Raw genomic sequence first — 23,212 nt, 5'->3', positions numbered from 1 at the left:
TTTGTTTGTTTTTGTATCCGTGAAGGTGGCTTGAGTGTCGAGGACCATCATGGAAAAAAACAGATCATCCCTTTATCCTAGGCTACGAATACAGCACTGTGAGACAGTTCTCAAAAATCTTACTATGCACTAATAAAGGATGCAGGATGTGTGTGTTGTGACATTTTTTCATGTAAAGCTGTATTAATACAGACGCAAACTGAACTGCCTGAAAAAACAGTTCTATAAACAGTCTAAAATGTCTGTGCTGAGGTGAAGGTTGTTTAAGTTTCTCAAAACTTCATTGATACACAAAAGACAGCTGAACCACACCTTGCTAGAGGACTGCAGTTTCCCAGCTACCGTCTTCAAAAAATTCAGTTGCAGATTTAGCATTTTACCTGGGACATGACTTCTAGTGACCAACTATCAGTCATTGTTATAGGCTGGGTTGGGTTAGCAGGGATTTTGCTGTCCTTCTCTGAAGGCCTGAGCAGTGTTGGTCCAAAGACAGTTGCAAGATTATGCAGGGACATCTTGTTGATACTTTCCCTCTCAGCAACCCTAGGAGAAGAAAAAATAGGCAAGGTGGATATTTATAAATATCTGACTTTGGAAGTGTCCTGAAGTACAAAAACATAGTTATTCCTTTTGTAAAAATTTTAGGTATAGACATTCAAGCAAGCACTCTCTCTGGATGTCCCCAAATTAACTGTATGCATAAGCAATTCTTTGATCTGACAGCCACAGTCTTAGGCACTGCACAGACACAGCTTACTTGGGAAAGAGACTGCTGCTTATTGTCTGGTCAGACAAAGATGGGACAGGAATAAAGGAATGTTTTTCATGCCAGTTTTATAAGTGAGAAACTGATGCACATAGAGTAACAAGTTTACCTAAAGGCACAAAAGTCTGCAGAAGAAACAAGTCAAACCCAGATTTCCTGGAATGTAATCCAGAACCTCAGTTACAAGATCGTGTCTCATCTCTGCAGTGACAGTCTCTGGTGTGTACAATACAATGTAAATTAAAATGCTTTGTATGTATTAAACACATTTATTTTATTACTATCAAACACATGGAAATTTTTTTCACAGTTAGAACCAAATTACAAAGACACAGACAAGATCAGAAAGACTAGTCTAAGCAAGCAACTGACAACTCCAGTTAGCAGAAGGACAAAACCAGAACTGTAAAGACATACCATGTTAGATTGCGACACCTTTTGAGACAGGACTCACAAATCCTTAAACACAGACAAAGCTTCCCAGTTTACACTAAAACCTTTCCAGATGCAGGTGCAGTTTTGCAGAGATATTGCAGCAGGAATTTGCATTTGCACTAGATAAGCCCTGAGACTATTTTATTACCCCTTCCCTTCAGTTCTAATCCTTCTGGTTTCATTGAGAGCGGAATTCAAGATGTAGTGCTTCGATAAACGAGCAGGAGACAATAGTTACCTGATGAGCATTCACAGCAAATCTACAAATGCTTCTTCATTTGCCTGATTCAGTGCGTGTTCAAAGAACAGGCTCCACTTTCCAAAATAATGTTGTTTTATGCATTGAATAGATATCTAAAGGATCCAAATATTACCTTTTTAAATGGTCCAAAAGGAAAAGGAATGTCACAAGGTTGGGTTCTGGAAGTGATAACAATAGATTCAACATGCAGCTTTCTTTTGCAACAGGATCTGAAAGTGCTACAAGACAGAAAATAATAAAACATCACGGTAGGCAGTGAATGAGAATTTGACTGACTGCATAATTTAGCAAACCAACAGATACAAATGGTCCTGAATGGACTGTAATTGCATCACAGGTGGGAAGGTCAGAGTTGCACTGGATCTTTTCCCTTAATTTTGTAGAAGGGTAGAAAGAGAATCCTTTTCCCTCAAGCAGTTCAAATGCTTTCAGACATTTCATTAGGATCTTTTCATTAGGATGTTTTCCCCTGCATTAATATACTGCAAGGTATATGCCCTCCAAAAAGGACTACCTTGGAAGACTGAATGAGGAAAAACCAATATACACAACCTCAACAAATAGCCTGTCATTCTACTCTTAACCCACCCTTCAGAAACCTGGACGTTTTCAACTTATAAAAAAGCATGGTGATTGCCCATCATCAAACTTGGTGGAAGACATCATTCCAGAGCTCATTTCTGAGCTCCTTTTCATTTCCCTTACAGCTTGTTCCAGGCTTCTGTCCAACATTATCAATATGTTTTTTGTACTGCTTCAGGAGCAGCCTCCTACAGGAGAGCGTCTTTAACACAGATGCTGGTTATCGAGGGTTCTTTCTGCTACTACCTACCAATGCCCTCTGCAAAGTTGGGGTACAGTTCATCGGTAAAGAGTGGTTCAGGTAGTTCTCGGAAGTACAGTTTCAACGTGCCTGCAATGGCATTAACATCCATCTCGCTCATCATCACTGACACATCCTTGTTATCTGAAAGAGGGAAGAGGGGAAGTGGGGTAAATAAACTGCTGGCCTTGCATTCACTCCTCTGCTTGCTTTGACTCTCTTTGTTTATCCATTGTCTTTGCCAAAACAGCTGAGATTTTTCCTGTTTACATTTCTCCGGATTAAATGAGCTAACTTCTGATAACTGAGAAGTGCTGCACAAATGACTGCAAACAATTTCCAGCTTAAAGTTAACTAGAGGGAAGTTCGCCCTACTCAGGGTTAGTTATGCTGCACCAGCAATGGTCTGATCTGGAGCAGGCTCTGCATGACTGCATTTATATGTACTTCAACTTCTTGTTAATGACCACAGTTGTTATTCCAATTCCCTGCCTCAAATAGCTTAGAATAAGAGACTCTGAGGCTGTCTAACTCCCCACTGAGCGTAGCTAAAGAACACAGGCAATTCGGGGCTTGCATTTCAGTTCTGATGCTATTAAGAACAACAAAACCACCTCCTTTGCCAAAAGCAAACAGATCAACCAGCAGAGGCAGTGCTGGTTTCATGAAGGTTAGTGCAAAACAGCATTTAATGTAAATGCAAAGAAGTTGTTTTTCAAAATATGAAACACCCTTACTTTACTTGCACTACTGAGGATTCATAAATCAATGTTTTTAGTAGCTTAGGGGGATTGAAAAGAAAATACAGGAATTAAGAAATTTCACAAACAAACAACAACGACAATGAAGAAAGTGCAGAAAGGGTGAATTCAGGCACCAGGTCTAAACCTCATGACCACGTGCATCAAAAGAGAGCTCAGTGGTCCTTAGGTCACCCTGTGGGGACTGGAAGTAGGGCAGAAATTTCACTTTTTGTACCACAGCAACCTGGAGGTGTTTCATCTGCCTGGTTTTGGATGCCTTTTGGGACACATGCGTCATTCATTTAAATGCAGAGCACTAAGGAGCACTTTTCTGCACAAGATCGAGGAAGGTTTTACAAATGCTGGTATCTGATTTTATAGTCTGCACACATCAATCCAGCCACAGAGTCAAGAAAAAAAAAATAATCAAGAGCCCTGACCTTACATCTCCAATTTGGTAAACACCCTGTTCTTCTCAGCCAAGCTTAGATTTTTTTTAATTTTATTTTTTTTCTGGCTTCCTTTCACAAAACGTTATCAAACAATTTCAAGGACTTCTATTAATTTGGAGACCTCACAGCAATAAGGAAAATTACAGCTTCTGATTGCTGCTGCTTCCCCTGAGGAAGGTATCTGCCATTTACAAAGCCTTGGCAAGGCATGCAAACGTCATGTCTGCTGGGAGGAATAACAAATGTGTTATTTGGTATGAGGATCCATCCCATTGTATGTCTTGGGTCATATCTGTAGCTGAAGAATATTAATAAAACATGCAGCCAGGGTTAAAATGATTCTCTGTGAGCAAACATCTCTACCTCTTAATGCTTCTTGGGGAATAGAAGATTTAAAATAGCACAGCCATCTGACAGGGAGCTCATGCAGGTTCTCACAGCACAAAGGAAAACATCAGACGCAAATACTTACTGACATCAAAGGCAGCTTTCAGAGCCTGGATATCGGTTGCAACCCCAGAGACACGGTAGATGCCCACCTCCTCCATCCCACGTCGCTCTATCTCCTCCACACACTGGCGCACTATGTAAGGCACCTTTGATCTCTCTCTCCTTAAGAAAGCCAGAGAGAAGAGTTCAGTACAGCCCGTGCCCTCAATTCCTGTTACCTCAGCCAGCCAAACTGGCTGAAATCACCCTGAAATCACCCCCGTCACTTTGCTGCGTGGATCTCTTCTGAACAATAGGGTGGGAGAAAGTCCGAGCAGGCAATCAAAACAGCTGAAAAACTCCTTTTAAAACTGGAGAGGGTTTTCTGAGGTCTCAGCCTGGCTCTGGCTGCCCTGAGTGCTAGACTCAGCTTGCCCTGAGTGCTAGAGCTTCTGGCCGGGTCCTAGTGCCAGAGTCTCCCCCTCAGCCCAGGTAATCCAAGGATTCCCAAACAGCCCCTGGCTACATAGCAGCACGGGTGCTTTCAGGTTAATGCAGTTCCAGAGGGAGGAAATACCACATTTCCCAAACTATTTGGTGGAACAAACAGGTTTCTTCTGGCAAACAATTCATGACAAAAGATCAGGGGTTAAAACAATACAACAGGATCCAAAGAACCTGAACGTTTCCGATTGTGGAAAGGAAATATCACTGTTTAGTGGCTCTGGAAACCTGTGACCAAGTCAGCTAACTACTGACTAAAAGGGCAAGTGGCATTTCCGGAACTCAGAGAAGTGATATGCTGAAAGCAAACAACCCTGGATTTCCACGCCCGTGCACATGTTGTTTTTTGACCCATGCAAAAAACGAAGCTCACAAAACGTACGCCACGCCATCTCCCTTCTGCAGCAACAGCCATCTGCACCACTACCCAAGTGAAGCAGACTGTACTGACAAATCCCTCAGTGGGGTAAAGACAGGTGCAACCCGCTGGCTAATTGGCTTTCTAGAAAAGCACTAAGGAGAAATTCAACCCATCAGCTCACTTGGTGACAATAGCGATCTTGACCCCAAAGACCCCCGTCTGTTTCCGTGACGGCATCCTTTTCAGGCTAAACTCCCGACTGGTAAACTTCACTGACAGCTTCACTTCAACCTGAATAAAAGAGAACAGCTGTTACATTTCAAACAACATTTTCTTTTTATCTTCTTTTTTTTAAAAAAAAAAAAATGTTGCAATGAACAGCAAAGAAATAAACCACATCAAAGGTGCAGAAGCAGCACTAACTTCTGCTTTCTGTACTTACTCCATTCATTGAGATGACTGTGCGCTGCCAGTCTTTGTCCTGCAATGCCTGTGGGTCCAGCTGAAAAACATGGATGTTACCATGAGCTAGGAACAGCATTCGGAGAAGTCAGCTAGCCTGAAAGGCTTCCGTAAGTGAGCAGAGCTCTACCACTTTCAATGTATTTAATTTCCACAGAAAAAAAAAATAAAAATAAAAATAAAATAAAACATTCCAAGGTTTCTACAGTTTTGAGTAACAGGACACTCAGATATCGTGCCATTCTCTAAGCAGGCTGGTAACTCATTTACATGGAAAATCCAGCAACGTGTGCAGTATCTGCCCAACAACAAAGGAAAGCTTGGTGAGGAAAAATCAATATATGAAAGCCAATAACCTCACATTTCAGAGACAGCAAGACTGCATGTATTGCTGTAGAACATGAGTAGACAGCCAAATTTGTCCCATACCAAAGGGCTAGGAGTCAGAAACAGGGAAGCAAGATTTTTGAAAATAAGTCTGATCTGAAATAGAGGAAAGCTATTTATCTCCTTCTCTCTTCCAAGGAGCTGCAGGTCCCCATAGCTCTGGGGGAATCTCATTTGTTTTCCTATTTCTTTCATAAAAGAGGCTTTGAAATTAACTTTGAAGATTCAGAAATTGAGGATCTGTATGTGTGTACATATACACAGGAAACCCCTTGTCTGTGCATGCATGTGTACTTGTACACTTTACTTCAGTTTGGGAAGCCTTCTCATAGTTTCAGCAATCAGAAAAGTTCATTAAACGTAAGCACTGAAGCATTCAAAGCTGACATGAAAAGGCTATGACCTTTTGTATCAGTTCTCTTGTACTGAAAAGCAGAACTTTTGTGTGTTTTGTTAGTTAAAAAAAAAAGCATAAAAACATCCACAAACATCTGCTCCAAAAATCAAGAGAAGGCAAAGAGTTATCTGTCTCCTCCTTCAAAACCAACTTTGTCTTTTTCACTACTTCTGTCTGACCTGTCTAGGCTTACAATAGAATTATCACAGGAATGTCAGACAGACACATCTTCAAAAAAAAAAAAAAAAAAAAAACAAAAAAAAAAAAAAACACCTTACAGAGGACACAAAAAGAGCTCTGTATTAAGCTCTCACATTTTGCTGTTCTGTAGTGATTTGTAAGCTTTAGATATTGGGCATTTTAAAAGTTTGAATTCATTCAAATGTCATTCAGCACAGGACCATTCAAGATTCATTCATCACAGGGCCAGACCCTCTTTGCCCCTTGCGCACAAGCCTGAAGGAAGACAGAAGTCTGCTACATCACAAAAGGAGATGGTGAAGCTCATGGGCATCACGCATGAAAGAAAGATCGCGGCTGCTGAACAGCATCTCCTGCAAGAGCTGCTCCTCCCACAGTACCATACAGAGCTCCAAATACATGGCAGAAATCAGATGCTGCAATCTGGTCTCAACTGGGGAAAGTGGACTGCAGTCTTCTAGAGACAGCTGGGGTTGGATGAGTGTGAAATTATTGTACTGAAATAAAAAGCCATTCTTAAGAACTTCATAGCTCTTGGCTATGAAGCTAATAGCTTCCAAGAAGGACTCTGTACCACTGAATTCAGAAGACATAACGACCCTACCGTGAGACAAAGAGAAATATATAACGATCCATACAGAGACAAGTAACTTTAAACAAACCAAACCTGTGTCAGGTTCTGACAGCGAAGAAAGCCAGCTGAAACAGAGAAAGTCAGCCCAGGAATCATGGCAAGCTGTCCCACTTTGACCTGCCTATTATTTTCACTTCGCTTTGAGCACAGAGGCAGGAAGAACACCTGGCCATGCTATTTCAAGAATTCACTAACCTGAAACGTGTTGTGAAGCAAAGCCCTGAGCTCCCATTTCCAGCCTTGCTTGACCTCCTGTGAGTGGCCAGTTGCAGGCTGGGGAGCAGCTGGCTCAAGCACTCAGACCTAACCCAGCAGCTCCAGTGCTGGCTGAAGAGTCCACACACACCTGCTTTTGCTGAAGAGGGGCACTCAGCTCAAGCTACACTGGCAAAAGAGAAGAGAGCTTCCTGTGGGGGGGACTGCTATCAGCAACCAGAACCCAGCCAAAGCAAGCGGACTTCAGCGCCGCCTGAGATGGCTTTGGGACCCTTGGCTCTTGAACACCCGAGGCACAGTACGAGTGGAAGGAGGCAGCTGCTCTAGACTCTGCGTTGGGAATTTACTGTTATCAGCAAGCAAAGACACCAGGGCTATTTCTGCAGCACAGCTCCTCTCTCACACAAAACCCCATGCAAAAGCAGAGTTCTGTGCGGGGCAGAAGCACAAGTTGAAACAATGGCAGCTGCTGTATGTTCTGGGAGAGCTTAGATGCAAGCATGATCACACTTGCTTTCGAATCATCGATAAACAAGCCCGGTGCTGCTGTCAGTTACAGAGATGACACTTCCCACCACCCCCTGCACCACTTCCCCCAAAAGACAACCAGCAGAGAGAAAAGTTTCTCCCTGCTTGCTCACACCACAGAGCCCCCAAGAAGCAACAGACGAGCGAGCCGGGCCAACCTTGTCTCCGCGCACTTTGTTACGGACGTGAGCCCACAGCGGGATGCTGCCAGCACCCACATGCCTTCCTGTCGAATTGGACCGGTTCCTGTAGGTGTAATTGTGGCAGAAATTCCTGAAGACCTCTTGTAAGGAACAGTCTGCAACCAATAGCTCCCACATTCTGGGACTGCAGAAAGGTCCCCGAGGCCAACGGGCAGCAGTGCTTAGCTTCAGCGCCTCAGCAAACCCAAATAACAGACTGCTTGCCAAGAGGGTTTACTTTTAACTCTGGCGGAACAGATCCGCCCCCGCCAGTGTGGCTGGCCAAGGTCCCTACAAGTTGGCTAGAATCTAGGCTGTTCTCCCCTGAATTTCCGTGCTGGAAGTTTGGTTCCTTTCAACTACTGCATTCTTTCCCAGAAGCGAGAGGAAACCATTTCTGAAGTGTTTGGTTTCCTATGAAGGGGAACCATGCTATTCATGAAACCTTGACCTCCAGCTGCCTAAAAAGTCATCTTGTTAAGCTGCCAAAATGGCCCTGCTGATCATGCCGTCACAGCTAATCCTCCAAGTCAGAAACAGTTTTCTATATGCTTTTAGAAAGGAGTCACCAAGAGTGTTTTATTTGTAGCAGAGACTGCTTAAGATTTCAGGGAAAGGAGAGTTTTGAATATTTGTAAAAAAGTATAAGGACGATTCCAGCATGGCCCGGGTTATTTAAGCCAGCAGGAATTACCAGTTATGGCTAGATTACGAACAGGGAACTCCTACCTCTGTGCAAAACAAAAGCAAGTCAATAAGACATTAAAAATATTTGTCAAAGCCCAGCTCTGTCCCCACAGTGAATGTCGCATGGCTGCAAAGAGCTCACAAAAGCAGCGCTCTGGAGCGGAGAGCTCACAGAGAGACACATCCTTGCTGGGTAACAACTGAGGCTGAGCAAGGACTGCTGCTGTACGTGCTGCTACCTTTTGCTCCCTGATCTCCGCACTCTGTTGCAGGGCCGGAGGGACCCCTGCGCTCCCCTCCTGCTGGCTGATTCTTGGCAGAGAACAGCTCGTTCTGAATGGAGACAGGTGGGGAGAACGAGCACTGGGCAGGGGGTCTGGCTGGCCTGAGCCAGCCCTGCATCAAGCACTGGCAAGAGCAACAGCAATAAAAAATTGTACCTGAGGTGTTTTCTAGAGTAACAAAGCCAAGTTAATGGAAACTAATAAAAGAGCAAAGCTTGAATAAGTTCTCAGCAATACTGAGTGAAACAGGAAGACCAGGTCTAACAGTCTGATAAAATCACAGTCGGAAATAACAGTCAACAGGAAGCACAGATCGTCATTTACACTTGGAGCAAGCTTTCGGTCCTGGGCCCTACAGATGCCTGACCTTCTACGGCCAGCAAGAGCAGCAGCAGGAAAGGGCAGCTGGAGCAGACAGGTTACAGACCAGACCGGAGACAAAGAGCTAGCGAGCGTGATGCTCCAGCATGCAGAGGGCCTGTGACAAATGGGGTCATGCTGTCTTTTGGCCTGATTTGGAGAGCAGCGACCTGGAAGAAGGAACACCGAGTGGGAGAATGCAATCTACAGAGTGCCAAAAGGAGGCTGCTCCGAGCGAGCACACAGCGCTCTCTTTACCAGCCCAAGGAGCAGGGAGGCACTGTGAAATGGCTGCCTCTGCATTTGAGAGTGAAATTTACTGCACCTTTAAATATTCCCATCAAACAGTTACTTGGTTTGTATGATGAAAGGTCCTGTCTCATCTCCACTGAAACCATGACAGATTGTGTTGTGCTTCTACAACCTAGGCACACAGGACAGACCTGCTAAGAGCCTCGTGGGCTCATTTGCGCAGTCCCCACCACAAGCACATGCTGCACAGGAAAAATACAGACTAGGCTGCGCTCCCCTGGCACCTCCAGTCCTCTCGTGGCCTGTTTTTTGGCATTTGCAGCGGCAAGCTACAGCCCCAAATTCACTAATGAATCAAGCAAATGGCTCTCTGTATCCTGCACAAAACACAATAGAACAAAGCAGCTTGGCACCACAGGGATTTCTGAGTGCAAGGTTCTAGCACTCATAGCAACTTAGCACTGAATTAAGACAGACAATTAGTGTACAGAAGTCAGCAGAGGCTGAGCGTGCAGAACACAAAGTGGTGGGGACCTGGGAAAAAGGCGAACTGAGGACACTGGTCAACAGCAAATGGAAGCCAGGCACTAAGCAGGCAGTCTGTGCTCTGCCTTAAGAAACCACCACAGAGAGCTTCCTGATTTTTTTTTTTCCCCTAAAAAAGAGAAAAGATGATACACAGAAAGAGGGGAAAAAAAAAAGAACAAAGATGCATCAGTGGAAGTGAAATGCCTGGCAGCAAGAACTGAGGCAACCTTAAAGATCGTGTGTTTTACGTTATTTACTCGCATTACTTCCTCCCTTTATTAAATCTCCCTGGCAACTTTACACTCCATCAATTTTTAATTGTAACTGATGTGACATACATGTTGTCAGAGTCTCATTGCTGCTGGAAACTCCCAGTCCAGCCACAACCCCATTCTTCTCAAAGCTCCCCACTGACATGTTAATCTTTTCCGCCATCACCCTTTAGATATGACCCACTGCCTTCTTCATTTCCACCCAATTTTATTGCTGGAATACTGTTCTGCATGAGCAAACTGTTCAAATGAACTCAAGTGTGTAAAAGGTTTTCCGAGTTGACACTTCGGAGGTACTGCATGTGACTATGTTTTACATGGAAAACAACCTAGATGTCTGCGATTGCCATGTGCGCTGCTATGAGACACCCCAGATAATTAAGCAGATAAGAGTGATTGTTTCGCATGGCAACAGAGGAATGGTGGCGCGTTGCTACTGCTGAATGACTGATCTAAGGTCATATCCTCTCTGATTTTCCAGCACTGCTGCGAGGGAGAAGGAAACAATTTGTCTGAGCTGATCATGCAGAAATAATAATAAAAAAAAAGTAACAAAGGAAGCCGTGTATCTAGGAGGCACCAACTGGAGGAGATGGATCACAGGATGAAGCATCAGTTTACTCATGCAGCCTGTTCCCAGTGCTGAGGCCAGTTTTGCTGACATATGTGCTCGCCTGGATGCAGAGTCTCAAGACCAAACAAAAGGCTGCTACACTCAAAACATGGGGAGGTGCCTGCCACAAGAAGTACAAATTCAAAGAGCAAAAGGGCCAGCCACCCAAGTCCCAAAGATGGATTGCAAGGTAACAACAGAAAGAAAAACAGTTCAAAATGAGAGGCAAACTGATGCTTGAGACTGAACTAAGCCTCATGCTTCCTGCTATATCTGTTTCCTCCAGACCCAAACTCCCCAATAATCTTGGTTTCAGTGTACCCAGCAATGGCACCTTCTCCCTGTATTTCTCTGAGATAAGAGAAGCCCCCCCCCATGCATACACACTAGTGAAGCAGCTGCGCATCCAGTGATGCCATTCCCAGGTCCGACGAGGATTTCATTTCTCTGTATACCAGAGGTGCTCCCATATTGAAACTTTGTGGTTGTACTTTTGAGGGAAAAAGCTTGCAGATTGGTGAGCCTCAACACTCTTGAATGTGGCTATAAAAGTAGGTAAAAAAAATATTACATAGGAAGAAAAAATAGAAGCAATGGGAGCTATTAAAATCACTGCCCATTCCTGGAAGCTTCTAACTACACGGACCAATTTTCAGTTTTCCTTCCTCCAGTGCCATTATGTAATGGAGAGATTCAGTAAACATTTCACAGCCAAAACAGCCCCCATCTCCTTGATGCATTGTCTTCATCTTTGCAGCCCAGAAAACTTGGTGAGTCAGAAATCCCAGAGTGGGAAGTTGCAGATTTACAATAATACATGGCTTAACAATACGTTGCAATTTAGCCAACACAGAAATTTTCCCATTTTAATAGCAGGAAGATGCAGACATGATTCTTGGCATTCTCAAAGTTTTTAACTACAGGGAATTTTGGAAAAAACTCGCCCAGCTTCACAGACCTTGCCTTTACATAGGCTGGACTTTGGCTGAATAATAACAGTGACAACAACAAGAAGCCATAGATAAAAACAAAATGGAAAATCCTACATACACTAGAAATTCTAAGGAAAACTAAACTTAATGTAAAGACACCTGAGAAAATCCTGAAAGGAAATGAATATAAAGCTATGACAGAAAAAGATGATGATAGCATTAATACAGCTAACTCTAAGTCACAGATTCTTAACACAGATTAAGTATAAAGTGCTTTAACATAATGTACATGTTCTGTGCATAGAAATGCCTATTCTTGTGGGGAAAAATGTTCAAAAAATTAAAATCTTCTATCACTCTATGTAAAACATTTGAAGAATTTACAGGGTCAGTGATTCCAGAGTTCTCTAATGAGAGCACACAAATCTCCAGGGCATTTTAGGGCTGAAAGCTTGCTTTTTTTGTAGTTGCTCAGCTCCACAGAAAATCAGCTTTTGTCAGCAGAAGGGACGTGCTTATCTCTCATTAGCCAGAGTGATGTACACAGGAGTCACACTATACTTGAAAACGTACGTACAAACCAAGACATTACTTCAAACACCCACCATGAATTTGGTGGCAAGGCTCTCCCTGAAAATAGCATGGCAGCTGCAGGGCTGCAAGGAGGGAGGGAAAGGAACAGGCCTCGCGAAATTCATTTAGACAATGAACCTTTCTAGACAAACAGTGAAATATGATCCTGCAAGCCACCCTCAATCAGAGCTGTTTCTGAAATCCCACAAATGACCTCAGCCTGTGTGATCATCACTCAAATGCTGGAGAAAGCTGACATCCAAGAAGTGGTCAAGAGATAAAGGTAAATGAAGGACAACTGGTGATATTTTTTTTTAGTGTGCCAGTAAGGAAAAGGTATCTGGGCAGGGTCTCTGCTGCTTACAACAGCCAGTCCAACTTAAAGAATGCATCCTCACAGCAAATGTTCAAACACTCCCCCTAAAGCTGTGCACAGACAGTGCAACAATCTGGAGGAAGAGCAGGAACACATGTTCACCATGACATCCTCCACTGAGGGGCCCGATTTCTCCTGCATGGTGCTCTAGCTCTTTATCACACAGCAGCTCCCTGAGAGCAGCATCCGCTTGCAATCATCTCATCGCCTCCCCTATCATATTGCAAATTTGCCACAGAGACAAAGTGTCCCATGCTGATTCACATTGGTGGAAAAGTTCAAATAATCCATTTATCTCAGAGGCAGCCTGTTGTCATGGACACTAAACTCTGGACACGGCAGTTATCAGGACAATAAGCCTGTCCTCCAAGGCCTTGCTAGCACATCGATCAACTTCTAGCACATAGGGAAGATAGCATTTCTTCAGCATGTTTTACAGAGGGGATAGTATATTCATTACTTCCTCTTTTGTCACAAATGGAGTATCCTCAACAGTGCCCAGGGCTCAGTGACCATGTAGTTACTGTATACTCTGCTAGACGTTTTGAATTTAACAGAGAAATCAGAGACCAGAATTTAATTTTCTTCTGAAAAAGCATCTTTTCTACAAGGATACTGGAGCAGACATGGGGACAAGACAAAAGCGACAAGGCTGCTGACTTCCCTCCTGTGAATCACACTGTATTCCTCAATGGTTGAAGGGAAAAATCTCCATGATTCTCAAAACCAGAAGGCAGAAAAACCTCTCTGGGGCACTCCAGGATTCAAAAGCCAATTATGATTTGCAGTAAGGGTAGCAGGAATGAATTAAGCACAGTCTTACCTGGATCTGTCCTTTCCCCATTATGCGATCTGTGCTCTCTCCGTCCTCTTTGGTGAGCTTCATTTTGTTGTAGCACTTTTCATAGCACAGAATCCGCAGAGTCTGTGAGCCTTCCAGCTCAATTTCAAACTCCTGCAGGGCACCAGGAAAGGAAAGAGCAATGAATACACCACAGCAGGACACCAGACTCTTAATAATCAATAGAATCTCCTTAAAACTCATCAGGAAGGAGCACTTAAGGTCTGACAAAAACCTCCTCCCTAATGCAGGCAGTCTAGGACTAAACTGGAATTGTATTTTGTATATACAAGATAGCCAAATCGGAGACTAAGATGCTTGACTCCTTAGCCAGGTTTCACTGAGTTTCAGTAACACATCATTCAAAGAAAAAAAAAATCACCCATGTTCCTTATATTTAATTTTGCTCTCCAGCAGGTTTGCAAGTTGGCAATAAACAGGTACAATGTCTAATACTTTCTGTTCAGAACAAATAAACAAGAATATCTCCAAAGAAACCTCCTTCATCAATGTATTTTCACTGATGTCTTAAAAATTAATCATACTTACCTTTTTAAATGATGAAATGCTGAACAACGCAAGACTCAGTTTGTACTGAAATGTTTGTTTAGCTATCCAAGAGAAAATCTGCCACAAGACCTGAGAGCCACGTGAACCTGCTAAAGATGTGCTGAGAGGCAGCGCAGGCAGCACAAGTCCAAAACACGCAGCATGGGCTGCGGACAAAATGTTCTTCTATTTGCAGTTTTTCTGCTCATGAACTGACGGCACATGGAACAAGCCACATTAAGAAAATCCAACCTACCTCGTTCCAGTTGGGCTCCGTGGTGTCTCTGTAAACTCTAGTTTTAGCCTTGTTCACGAAATACCCAAAAGAATCCACCTCTAATGTGCAGTACAAATCTGAGGAGGGGAAGCAGATGCAGAAACTTTGTAAAAATTTCTAGAAACTCCTATCTTTTTCTAAGTTTTAGGATGTTACTTCATTTATATCTTCTCTGTATTAGCAGCTGTAGCACTGGCCAGGGCAAATTTTGTCATCTGGACCAGCAGAGTTGCTTTTATGCAGCTGAAGTACCAGTACAGTGGTATAAATAACCTCATCACAGACAAGCCCTTCATCTATAACAAGTCTGTTGTTTGCTATCATCCAATATTTCCCAGATCAATCCACAATGAGAAATGTGTACACCAATGAGAAATGAAACTTCCCCAGGTAGATATTGGATCTCATCAACATATCAGAGCTGATTTCACTGACAATGGCATCATCCCTCAGAGACTAGGTTAGGGGGTAGCCATCAAAAGCTCATTATCTCCACAAAGTGATTAACTATGTGTTTATCTGGTGTTTTTGAAGAACTAGTACAAGCTGCAGACATTGCCCCTATTTGTATGTTTTAAGTTATATTAGCCAGCCCCATTGCATTCCCCTAAATTTATACCAATGTCCTGACTTCACTTCCAGTTCTCCAAATCACCTCCTCACCATCATCCCAGATGCTGCAATCCTAAATCAATCCACACCCAGCTGTCACAGCACCTGAATTACCTCACCCCTACTATCTAACCTCCATCAACACCTCTGAATTAAAGAACTGCAACTCACTTGAACTTTGTTTGAATCCTGTGGCAGAGTGGACAATGACATTCAGGAATCCATAGAGACCTGGGGATTCATCATCTATACAAAAGAGAGGCAAGGAATTCTGTTAAGCTCACAGAGAAGTCAAGAGAGAAGGACAGTGATGAGCTGATTTTACAAAGGTTATGAGCACAGGTTTACACAGGTTTATGTTCCTAAAAACACGTGGCAGGAGCATTTAACCTAGCTGTTTTAGTAAAAGAAAGGAGGATACTGTTCCAGGTTCAGTGTCTATTTCACCTGTAATACCTTCTGGCAGTTTTGGGGTTTTAAAATGCCAGTTCTGGGGTCAGCATGACAGCATGGAAGAGATTCAAAGGAGAAAAGTAAAAGTAAAAATGCTATGTCTATACTACCAGGTTACATAGTAATAAATGATGGCCTTTGAGAAAGCTTTGACCTAGGCTAACCAACATTCTTCCAAAGGATTCCCAGACATAGTTCAAAGGTGTCCCAAGCCAGGGCTCTAACAGGCATGTACCTCCCTGGAATGATGGCTGCATGCAAAATCTATTTAGTAACCAGTGAATACATACTGGAGGATGACCAGGAATATTTTACTGATTCAGATGAAGCCATATAATTTGGAGCTTGATTTTTCTTTTTTGTTGTTGCAGCAAACAACACTGGGATCATTAATTGCTTTCATTCCCACTGTTCTCTTTTTGTATGCTATCATCTACTTCAACTAAGCTACAAAAGTTGGCTACACAAGGTCTCAGCTTTTGATTTACAGGAGCCATCAGTTTGTAAATCATCACCAGGTTGAAGCCTGTAGCAGATAGAAGCAGTAAAAGCAACTCCAGGGGAAATGCACAAAGGCAGACAGAGACAGATTTTCTCTGCAGATACACCATAAGAAAGCACAAACTAGAGGTCTCACCTTCCTTGTTGATAGTGAGGGGAATGTTGTGGACTGTCTGAAGTTTCACACAGGAGTTGGTCAACATTTGAAGCTCCACTGATGTGAGTGAGAAGCTTTTAAAGCCTGCGATGGAGATTCAAAGGAAGAGGAGTTAAAATTCAAAGCAAAAGCTGGGCTCCCTCATTCTGGACAGGATACCTGCTCCCTGGACATTGCTCAGCAATAGTACCATGGTATTCAGGTCTGTACTGCTGCTGCAGCACATCTCCGTTTAGGGCATATTCAGCTCTGTTTAGGGCATATTCAGTTACTCCTTGGAGTGAAATGTCTCAGAATGGTTCGCAGAAAGCAAGGGGCACTCATATTCTTGCAAAGCCAAAATCCACCCATGCCAAAATAAAAGTTTCTTTGGACTGAAGCCAGGTAAAAGGGTGCAGCTGTTCCCTCCACCTGGAGCTGCACAAATCTCTAAGCTCTAGGGTAAATTGGAGAATCTCTCCCCACGCATTCCCTACATGGTACTACAGCCAAAGTTCCCCTAGAGAGGCTCAGATGTGCACAGACAGAAGACATCCATGTTGCACTATGAGTTTCAATGCGCGGTTCCCTTTTCTCAGGAAACTGACCAGACCTCATGCTCTGGACTCCTACTCTTGGATCACAGCATTTGTACCAATGCCCAGCTGAGGATCACTCACATTTCTTCTGCTGTTCCCGGATGTTCTCTCTCCACTCTGCCCTTTCGTAGTCCGATGAAATTAGGAACGTGTAACTCTACCCAGGAAAACAGAAGAACATTAGTCTGACACACCATTGAGAGCAGGCCTGCCTCCAACACCTCCTCCAGTGAAAATTCTTAGCTATACTGTCCTTCTAGTACTACTGCCACTTGCCCTACATCACAGATTTGTCAGTGACAGGCAGGATTCTGGCAATGTGCCTTCTCAGCAGTGTGCCAGTGGTACCAACATGGACTCCTGCGGTCAGAGCTTTCACAGAGCTCCACCCTGCAAAGAGCAGCTGCGTCCCTGGCAGCACAGGGTCCCATGGTATTCCTTACAACACTTGCACCATGAAACCCCAGAGCCTCTACCGCAGGCCAAGAGGCTGATGCAAGCTGAAGAAGCAGGCACCAGCTTGTGAATTTTCACTGACCAGTAACAGGATCTTGGGAGCATCCTTTGTCTTTGTGCGTGCAAAGGCCACAGTGAAAAGCTCCAGCACTGCCAGCACAGGTGATACCTCTGGCACACTGAGCATCCTGTGGAGCTAAAAGGAGATGGTTCACAACCATTCAGCATCCCCGGTGCCAAGTGCAGCATACAGTTCTGAGGAGGCAGCCCTGAATGCACTAAGCCTTGAGCTTGAAGGGGAGTCTGAAAGGGAGTTGCTGCAAAGCTTTTTGTTAGATGAAGAGACCATTTCCTATTGCTCTGCCAGGGCAGGTCCATTTGTATATGGCATATACAGGCACACAGACACACACACAGTCCTTTGACAACTGCCTTATACACAAGGCCTGAGACAGACCAGAAAAGCCACTCACCTTGCCATTGCGATTGTGTACCCGGAAGGCCATGTTGGGAGACATCAGCAGTAGGAGTGATTCCTGCTCTGAGAGCTTCTTTTTCAACCTCTCAATGACCTTGCTGCCCTTATTGGCTCTCTGAAGGGTGGGGGAGAGAGGGAGACAGAAGACACAAATGTCATTCTCCTGCACTTGCCCCCATTTACATCAACACACATTTTCAGACCCATGGTCCCTTCCCTCTGAGAGTAGCAAAAAGGCCCCAGGCAGGAGAAACGCTGTCAATAGGATTCACAGGGCTCCAGCTGCTCAGGAAGGTGTTATCTCTGCAATATCTCCGCAGCCAGACTTTGTGCCCAGTTCCAGATGCCCCAGATGAAGGTGCAGGGGTACATACCCACTGCCCCAGTTATGCCCTATATTTTCTGTTCTAGAGGCTGCAGGCAGCGTCCCATCACTGGGCAGCCATAGCACTGCCAGGTCTTCCACAAGCATCCTTAGGCAAGCAGAGTGAAGGCAACTTCTCTAAAAGCAGCTCGGAACTCTATCACCAAAATTCTCTCCCATCTGCTGCCCACCAGTTTTCAGAGGTCACCTAAAAACAAGTTGTTTTTTTCTTGGAAAAAAAACCAGCCCCGAAGCCAACCACGTACATTGTTTGGCACTGATGCACCAAAGCGTGTTTCCTAGACACCTGCACCTTGTGAGTAAGAGGCTTCCACACGGTGTTCCTCCTAGTATCTCACATTTTCCAGGAAACCCTCTCTGAAAGCTAGCCAGGGCAGAGGCACAAGAACCATGTTCTTTGGAAGTGCGGGGGATTTTCTTCTCATGTTACAAGCAATTTTATTCATATCCTTCTCTATAGACCAGCAGGCTTTTAGCTTTTGAAGCCTTGTTTCTCATTTGGGTGGCAAGATGGTTCAGAGCCTAACTGAGAAAACATGTCTTGCAAGCAAAGACAAGCCTGGGCCAGAGACACCGTATCTGTGTCAGACTGTCCAGTCAGAGTAACTTGTATGCTCTTTGTATACTTGCTGAAGCTTTGACACTGGTGAAGTCGGAAAATGCTAGAAAAGCATAACTGAGCCTGCAAAAATTCCTAAGTACACGCTTCTGACCAAAATCACTTGCAGGATCATACTCAGACAGCCTGAAGTCAGACTTCCTACAAAGTGTTATGCCACACTCTCAGTCCTTCTCATGTCTATAGCGTAAGAGCTCTGCTCTCCACATGAGTGCCTGGATAAAGCAGTCACAGGTGGTCCCATGCAAGTAGAGAAGCTACTGGGTACCACAAAGCATCTTTTGCAGTTCCTGCATCCTCAAAGGACACCATCATTCCAGCACTGCACCAGGATGAGCAATGATGGGCTGCGCAGCAGTCTAGATATCACTGCTAACAGAGCTGCACCACCAATCTCTGCTGAATGGCCTGTCTCTGCAGGACTCCCCATGCTGTGCAGCTCTGGGAATGCTGCTTCTATCAGCCTCTCATGTCAGCAAAGATACCAAATCTGTTCTGTACCTGGGATGGAGTGCTCAGCCCCTTTTTACCTTTTCACGCTGGATGTCATTCTTGATCTGGGATATCTTGATCTTCATGGCATCCAGCTCCTCATCAGGTACCAGTGGGATGTTGGGCACTGCCTCAGACTCATCCACCATTTGGAAACTAAGGTCCGTGAGTGGGATGTACCATTTACAGTCATACTGCTGGCTTTTTCTGAAAGACAGAAGTTCCAAGCCTTTACTACTACTGGGGCTGGGCAACACCCACTCCCCCTTCCCACAAGCCCTTCCTCACTATAGTTCAGAAGATACAGAAATGGGCACAACTTCCCTGTGACTTCCGGGTGGAAAAATTCTGGTAAGAGGCTGCTCTCCAGTAAGAAACTGGAGTATTCAACTATCATTGCTGGCTAAACCGAGAACTCTGCTGAAGCTGAGATGCAAAGTACATAGTCCAGAAGGGAAACCTCACCCTCCAATCTGCTTCTTGAGCTTGGCACACAGGAATAGATCAGTAAAAAGAAAGACATGACGTAGTTTGCGAGCCCCCTCAACTAGCTCCACCATGAAGCTGTCCTTCAAGAGCTGCCGGTGCTGGTGAAAAACAGAGAAAATGTTTTGGTTAGTGCAGGAAGGGCCCAGGTAAGGCACTGAGCCCCCTCAGCAACACACTCCATGCTCCTTATGCATGACTCCTACCAGAGCCAATTCAGTAAATTGTTCCAATACAGAGGGGAAAAAAAAAAAAAAAAAAAAAAAAAAAAAAAAAAAAAAAAAAAAAAAACAGGTTGTTATATGCTCCTTATTGCAAGCTCTTCTCCCTGCTGCTGCCTTCTCTCCCAGGGCAACAATGGCCAGGCACCTCCTTCCTCTTCTGGTTCCAGGTCAGAGCTGAGGCTTGTTTCCATCACCTGTCTCTGAGCCCAAGTGTAATTTATGGTGAGTCATTGCCTGGCTTCTACACACCCGAGGGCCACGATCGCTCACAGCACATCATCCCCCCCACAAACCAGTAGAGAGCAGCAAACACCACTTTTCTGTCCGGGCTTTCCCTGCCCTCCCCAGGAGTCACATCCCCAGCTTCTGGATCCCGCTGAAGCTACCCCACCACTGAGAGGAGCCTACTACCATCACCTCCCTTCCCAGCAGCAGTTTGTCAACATTAACAGCTGAATGTCATCGCTGCTTATTCATTATCAGTGCTGTTAAGGGATGGTTCCTGACCAAAATGTGTACCTAGCAAACTCCTCAGTAGTCCCTTACCAGGCTGTGTTTAAACAGGACCATCTGGATATGTCCCCTACGCCGTATGCCTGTTAAAAGCCTTTATTTTTTCCCCCTCAAGTCAAATAAACATTCCTCAAACCTAGATGATGCCTAACACTGATGCCTTTATGTGTGCCTCTGGTTCCAGGAAGCTTTACAACCTTCTACATAAGAGGCATACACAGGAGGGCAGAAGCATCTCTTTCCTATTTCCCTTACAGGGACTCTGCAGCTGACAGACAAAAAGGCCGGAGTGCTGGCACTGAGGCGGATGGGTGTATGCTGCCACCAGTGACCAATGCAGGAGTTCCAAGCCCTGCTCCACGCTCAGACCTTCTGTTCTGATGTGTCAGGATCAGTAAGAGTTTGAGTGCACATCTGGAAGAATAGAAATCTCCCACTGATTTTCAAACAGAAGTCAAGGGTATGAAACTCTGGGCAAATTTTATTCCCACAAATTCATATAACTGTCAGTTTTGCCTTGCTTCGTGGCCAGTACAAGCAGGCACCATCAGCGTATCCATGCAGGTCTGCCAAGACACTTTTTCCTGACTCACGGTATTTTTCCTTGCTCTTCCAGCTAGGAGGATGCTCCCCTGACAGCAGTGAGTGACACGGCACGCATGCTGTACACGCCATGACAACGTCACGGCTGGAGATTGGAGAGATCTGCTAACACTGCCCAACGCTCCCCAACACCCCTCCTGCTGTTTCACTGCCGGCCTTCTCCAGGCCCACGCACGACCTGTCAGCAGGACTCACTGCTGACCTGCAGCATCTCTGCAATCAGCGCACATGCAAAAGCTGTCCTCCTTTTCCAAAGGCAGCTCTGCTCCGGTGTGCAGCAGTGTGCAGTTAACCTGAGCAAGGTTAAAACATCCAAAGCAGAATCGTGCCTCAGTTTCTCCAGTTTATGCCTCATGGGTTTTATTTGCTGCATGAGATAACAAGCCTTGAACACATTTACTGCAGAGAGTGGGAGTGCAAACCCCTGCACTGCCTCTCCTTCCTCCTACCATCCTTCCCATCTTGGCTCTCCAAACGAAAACAAACCACATCAGTCCCGAGCTCAGTACACTTCATGGCAGGAAACACAAGGGAGAGAAATGTCCTTACAGACATAATTCTTGTTTCCACAGTCTGTCCTAGAGCACCCCAAACTTCCTGACATGGGCTAAGAGTCTGCATTTTACTGTCTGCAGCTGCACTAGCACCACAAAAAGCTGCTGAAGATAGCGTCAGCATCTCATCTTGGGGCCACCTGCCAATGTACAAAAGTCCTGGGAATCTGCAAGTAGCAGCAACCAAAGCTGCACCTTCCCCATAGTGCCAGGAAGTTAATGCTGCTCCCTAGCAAACTGTTGCACCATCTCTGGGCATGAGCCTGTGGAGATCTGGTATCCAGCCGTGATTCAGGCTCTGAAAGGCCCGTACATATGTTAATATTTATTTTTAGGTGGGCGTGATCCTCCGGGCTTCTCCTCGGTGGTTTTGGAGAGAATGCCTGCCTGCACTGATGTCTCTGCTAATGATGTGCACTTGTGCATGCCTCTCCCCTCCTGCCTGGTCAACAAATCCCAGGTAGGCAGGAAATTAGAAACATCCAGCTTTAAAACTAAATAAATAAGAAAGAGGTATGTTGTCAGTAGCAAGAACACTCTCCACAGCTGCAATGAATGTCATTTGGGGGCAGTAACAATGCAGTGAAAGAGATTTTCTGAACAAGCCAAAACCCTGATCTCAGGTTGGTAGATCTGATGAATATTAATTACGCTGCAAATCAGCTCAGCTCCTCCGGGGCAATGAGAATAGCTGCTTGTTGCCAGCCCAACCTCAACCCATTGTTCTTAGGTGTAAAGATGTTCTCTCTCACCTCTGCTACCCAGGCAGGCACGTGCCACAGTCCTGACCTGCTTTGTGTGCCCTTTTGCCAGGCACTAGCAGGTGCATTTGGTTTTGGCAGTATTCCTGTACCATCACCTAGACCACAGTACTTTGAAGATAAGCATGTCTTCAAGTGAAGGGATGCCCATAAAGAGGCACCAGTGACTGCAAGTCCTTGTGTCAAGCCTCCACAAAGTGAGACTAGAAGAGCCCATCGCTGTTCTCTGCAGCAAGGCCACAGACTTCCTCACACAGCCTGCCTGCTCCACCCAAATGACCCCTTCTACTGTGTCTGAATTCACACCTCATCTGCCACTGCACGGTCCTTGGCTGTCATCATCCGAGCAGAATTTCTCCAAGCAGCCCTGCTCTCTGTCCCACATCTCCCCCCAGGCAGAAAGCTCAGCTACACAATGCCAAAAGAGGGCTGTGATTTAACAGCCTTCGCACTTCCCATCTGGGACTTGGGTTCCCCTCCTTTGCACTGAGTTTATTTTGGCTGGCACTCCTGGGTACAAATTACCCTGGTTGACAAGACATAAGTTTTGGCAGTGGGATCTCTCAGAAAGAGAGCTGGGAAGAAGACAAGGGTGTATTTCCTAAGCTTGACTGGAAGAGAAGTAAAGAGGTGAAAGGGATGTATTCCAGTCATCCACTCGGAGGAAAACACTAAGCTTCCTTGAGCTTTCATTCTTCATTTCTTCTCACTCATGAGCCAGGTGGGAAGGTCTCCCACAGGGAGCAGGAGTACACTGCCACAATGAGCTACCAAGGATCCAGGAAGGAGAGGACAGGAGAAAGGGTTTGCGGACCAAGTCATAAGGGTGTGGAGCTTGATATTAGATCTAACTACCAGCTTCTCTGGGAAAACAGGATTTTCATTAGGGCTGACCACAACAGGCATTCACCAGACTGTGCAGCATCAGTGGAGCAGAGGAAGAGCGCTTCCAGCAGAGGGTCACATCCTTTGTTGCAAATGATTCATCTTGCCGGGAGGGTTCAGCAGGTCAGT

At 45.0% G+C, this 23,212-nt stretch overlaps 1 protein-coding gene across 2 annotated transcripts in view; it reads right to left on the bottom strand.

Annotated features, from left to right (window-relative positions):
- BCR (BCR activator of RhoGEF and GTPase) overlaps positions 1 to 23,212 on the bottom strand; it is a 99,159-nt gene that overhangs the window by 5,084 nt on the left and 70,863 nt on the right. For both annotated transcript variants that reach the window (XM_035340170.1, XM_035340169.1), the window contains 14 exons: positions 19,523 to 19,644; positions 19,096 to 19,264; positions 17,557 to 17,676; positions 16,709 to 16,784; positions 16,029 to 16,133; positions 15,110 to 15,184; positions 14,306 to 14,403; positions 13,483 to 13,614; positions 5,218 to 5,277; positions 4,957 to 5,066; positions 3,954 to 4,093; positions 2,296 to 2,430; positions 1,576 to 1,681; positions 381 to 543 (listed from right to left, as the gene is read on the bottom strand). In XM_035340170.1, the coding sequence (XP_035196061.1) occupies positions 381 to 543; positions 1,576 to 1,681; positions 2,296 to 2,430; positions 3,954 to 4,093; positions 4,957 to 5,066; positions 5,218 to 5,277; positions 13,483 to 13,614; positions 14,306 to 14,403; positions 15,110 to 15,184; positions 16,029 to 16,133; positions 16,709 to 16,784; positions 17,557 to 17,676; positions 19,096 to 19,264; positions 19,523 to 19,644 (1,611 nt within the window). The remainder of the gene's footprint in view (positions 1 to 380; positions 544 to 1,575; positions 1,682 to 2,295; positions 2,431 to 3,953; positions 4,094 to 4,956; positions 5,067 to 5,217; positions 5,278 to 13,482; positions 13,615 to 14,305; positions 14,404 to 15,109; positions 15,185 to 16,028; positions 16,134 to 16,708; positions 16,785 to 17,556; positions 17,677 to 19,095; positions 19,265 to 19,522; positions 19,645 to 23,212) is intronic.

Source organism: Oxyura jamaicensis, chromosome 15 (genome assembly GCF_011077185.1).
Source record: "Oxyura jamaicensis isolate SHBP4307 breed ruddy duck chromosome 15, BPBGC_Ojam_1.0, whole genome shotgun sequence".
NCBI lineage: Eukaryota > Metazoa > Chordata > Aves > Anseriformes > Anatidae > Oxyura > Oxyura jamaicensis.
The sequence above is the reverse complement of the archived record's forward strand: the minus strand, read 5'-3'. Positions and strand labels throughout refer to the sequence as shown.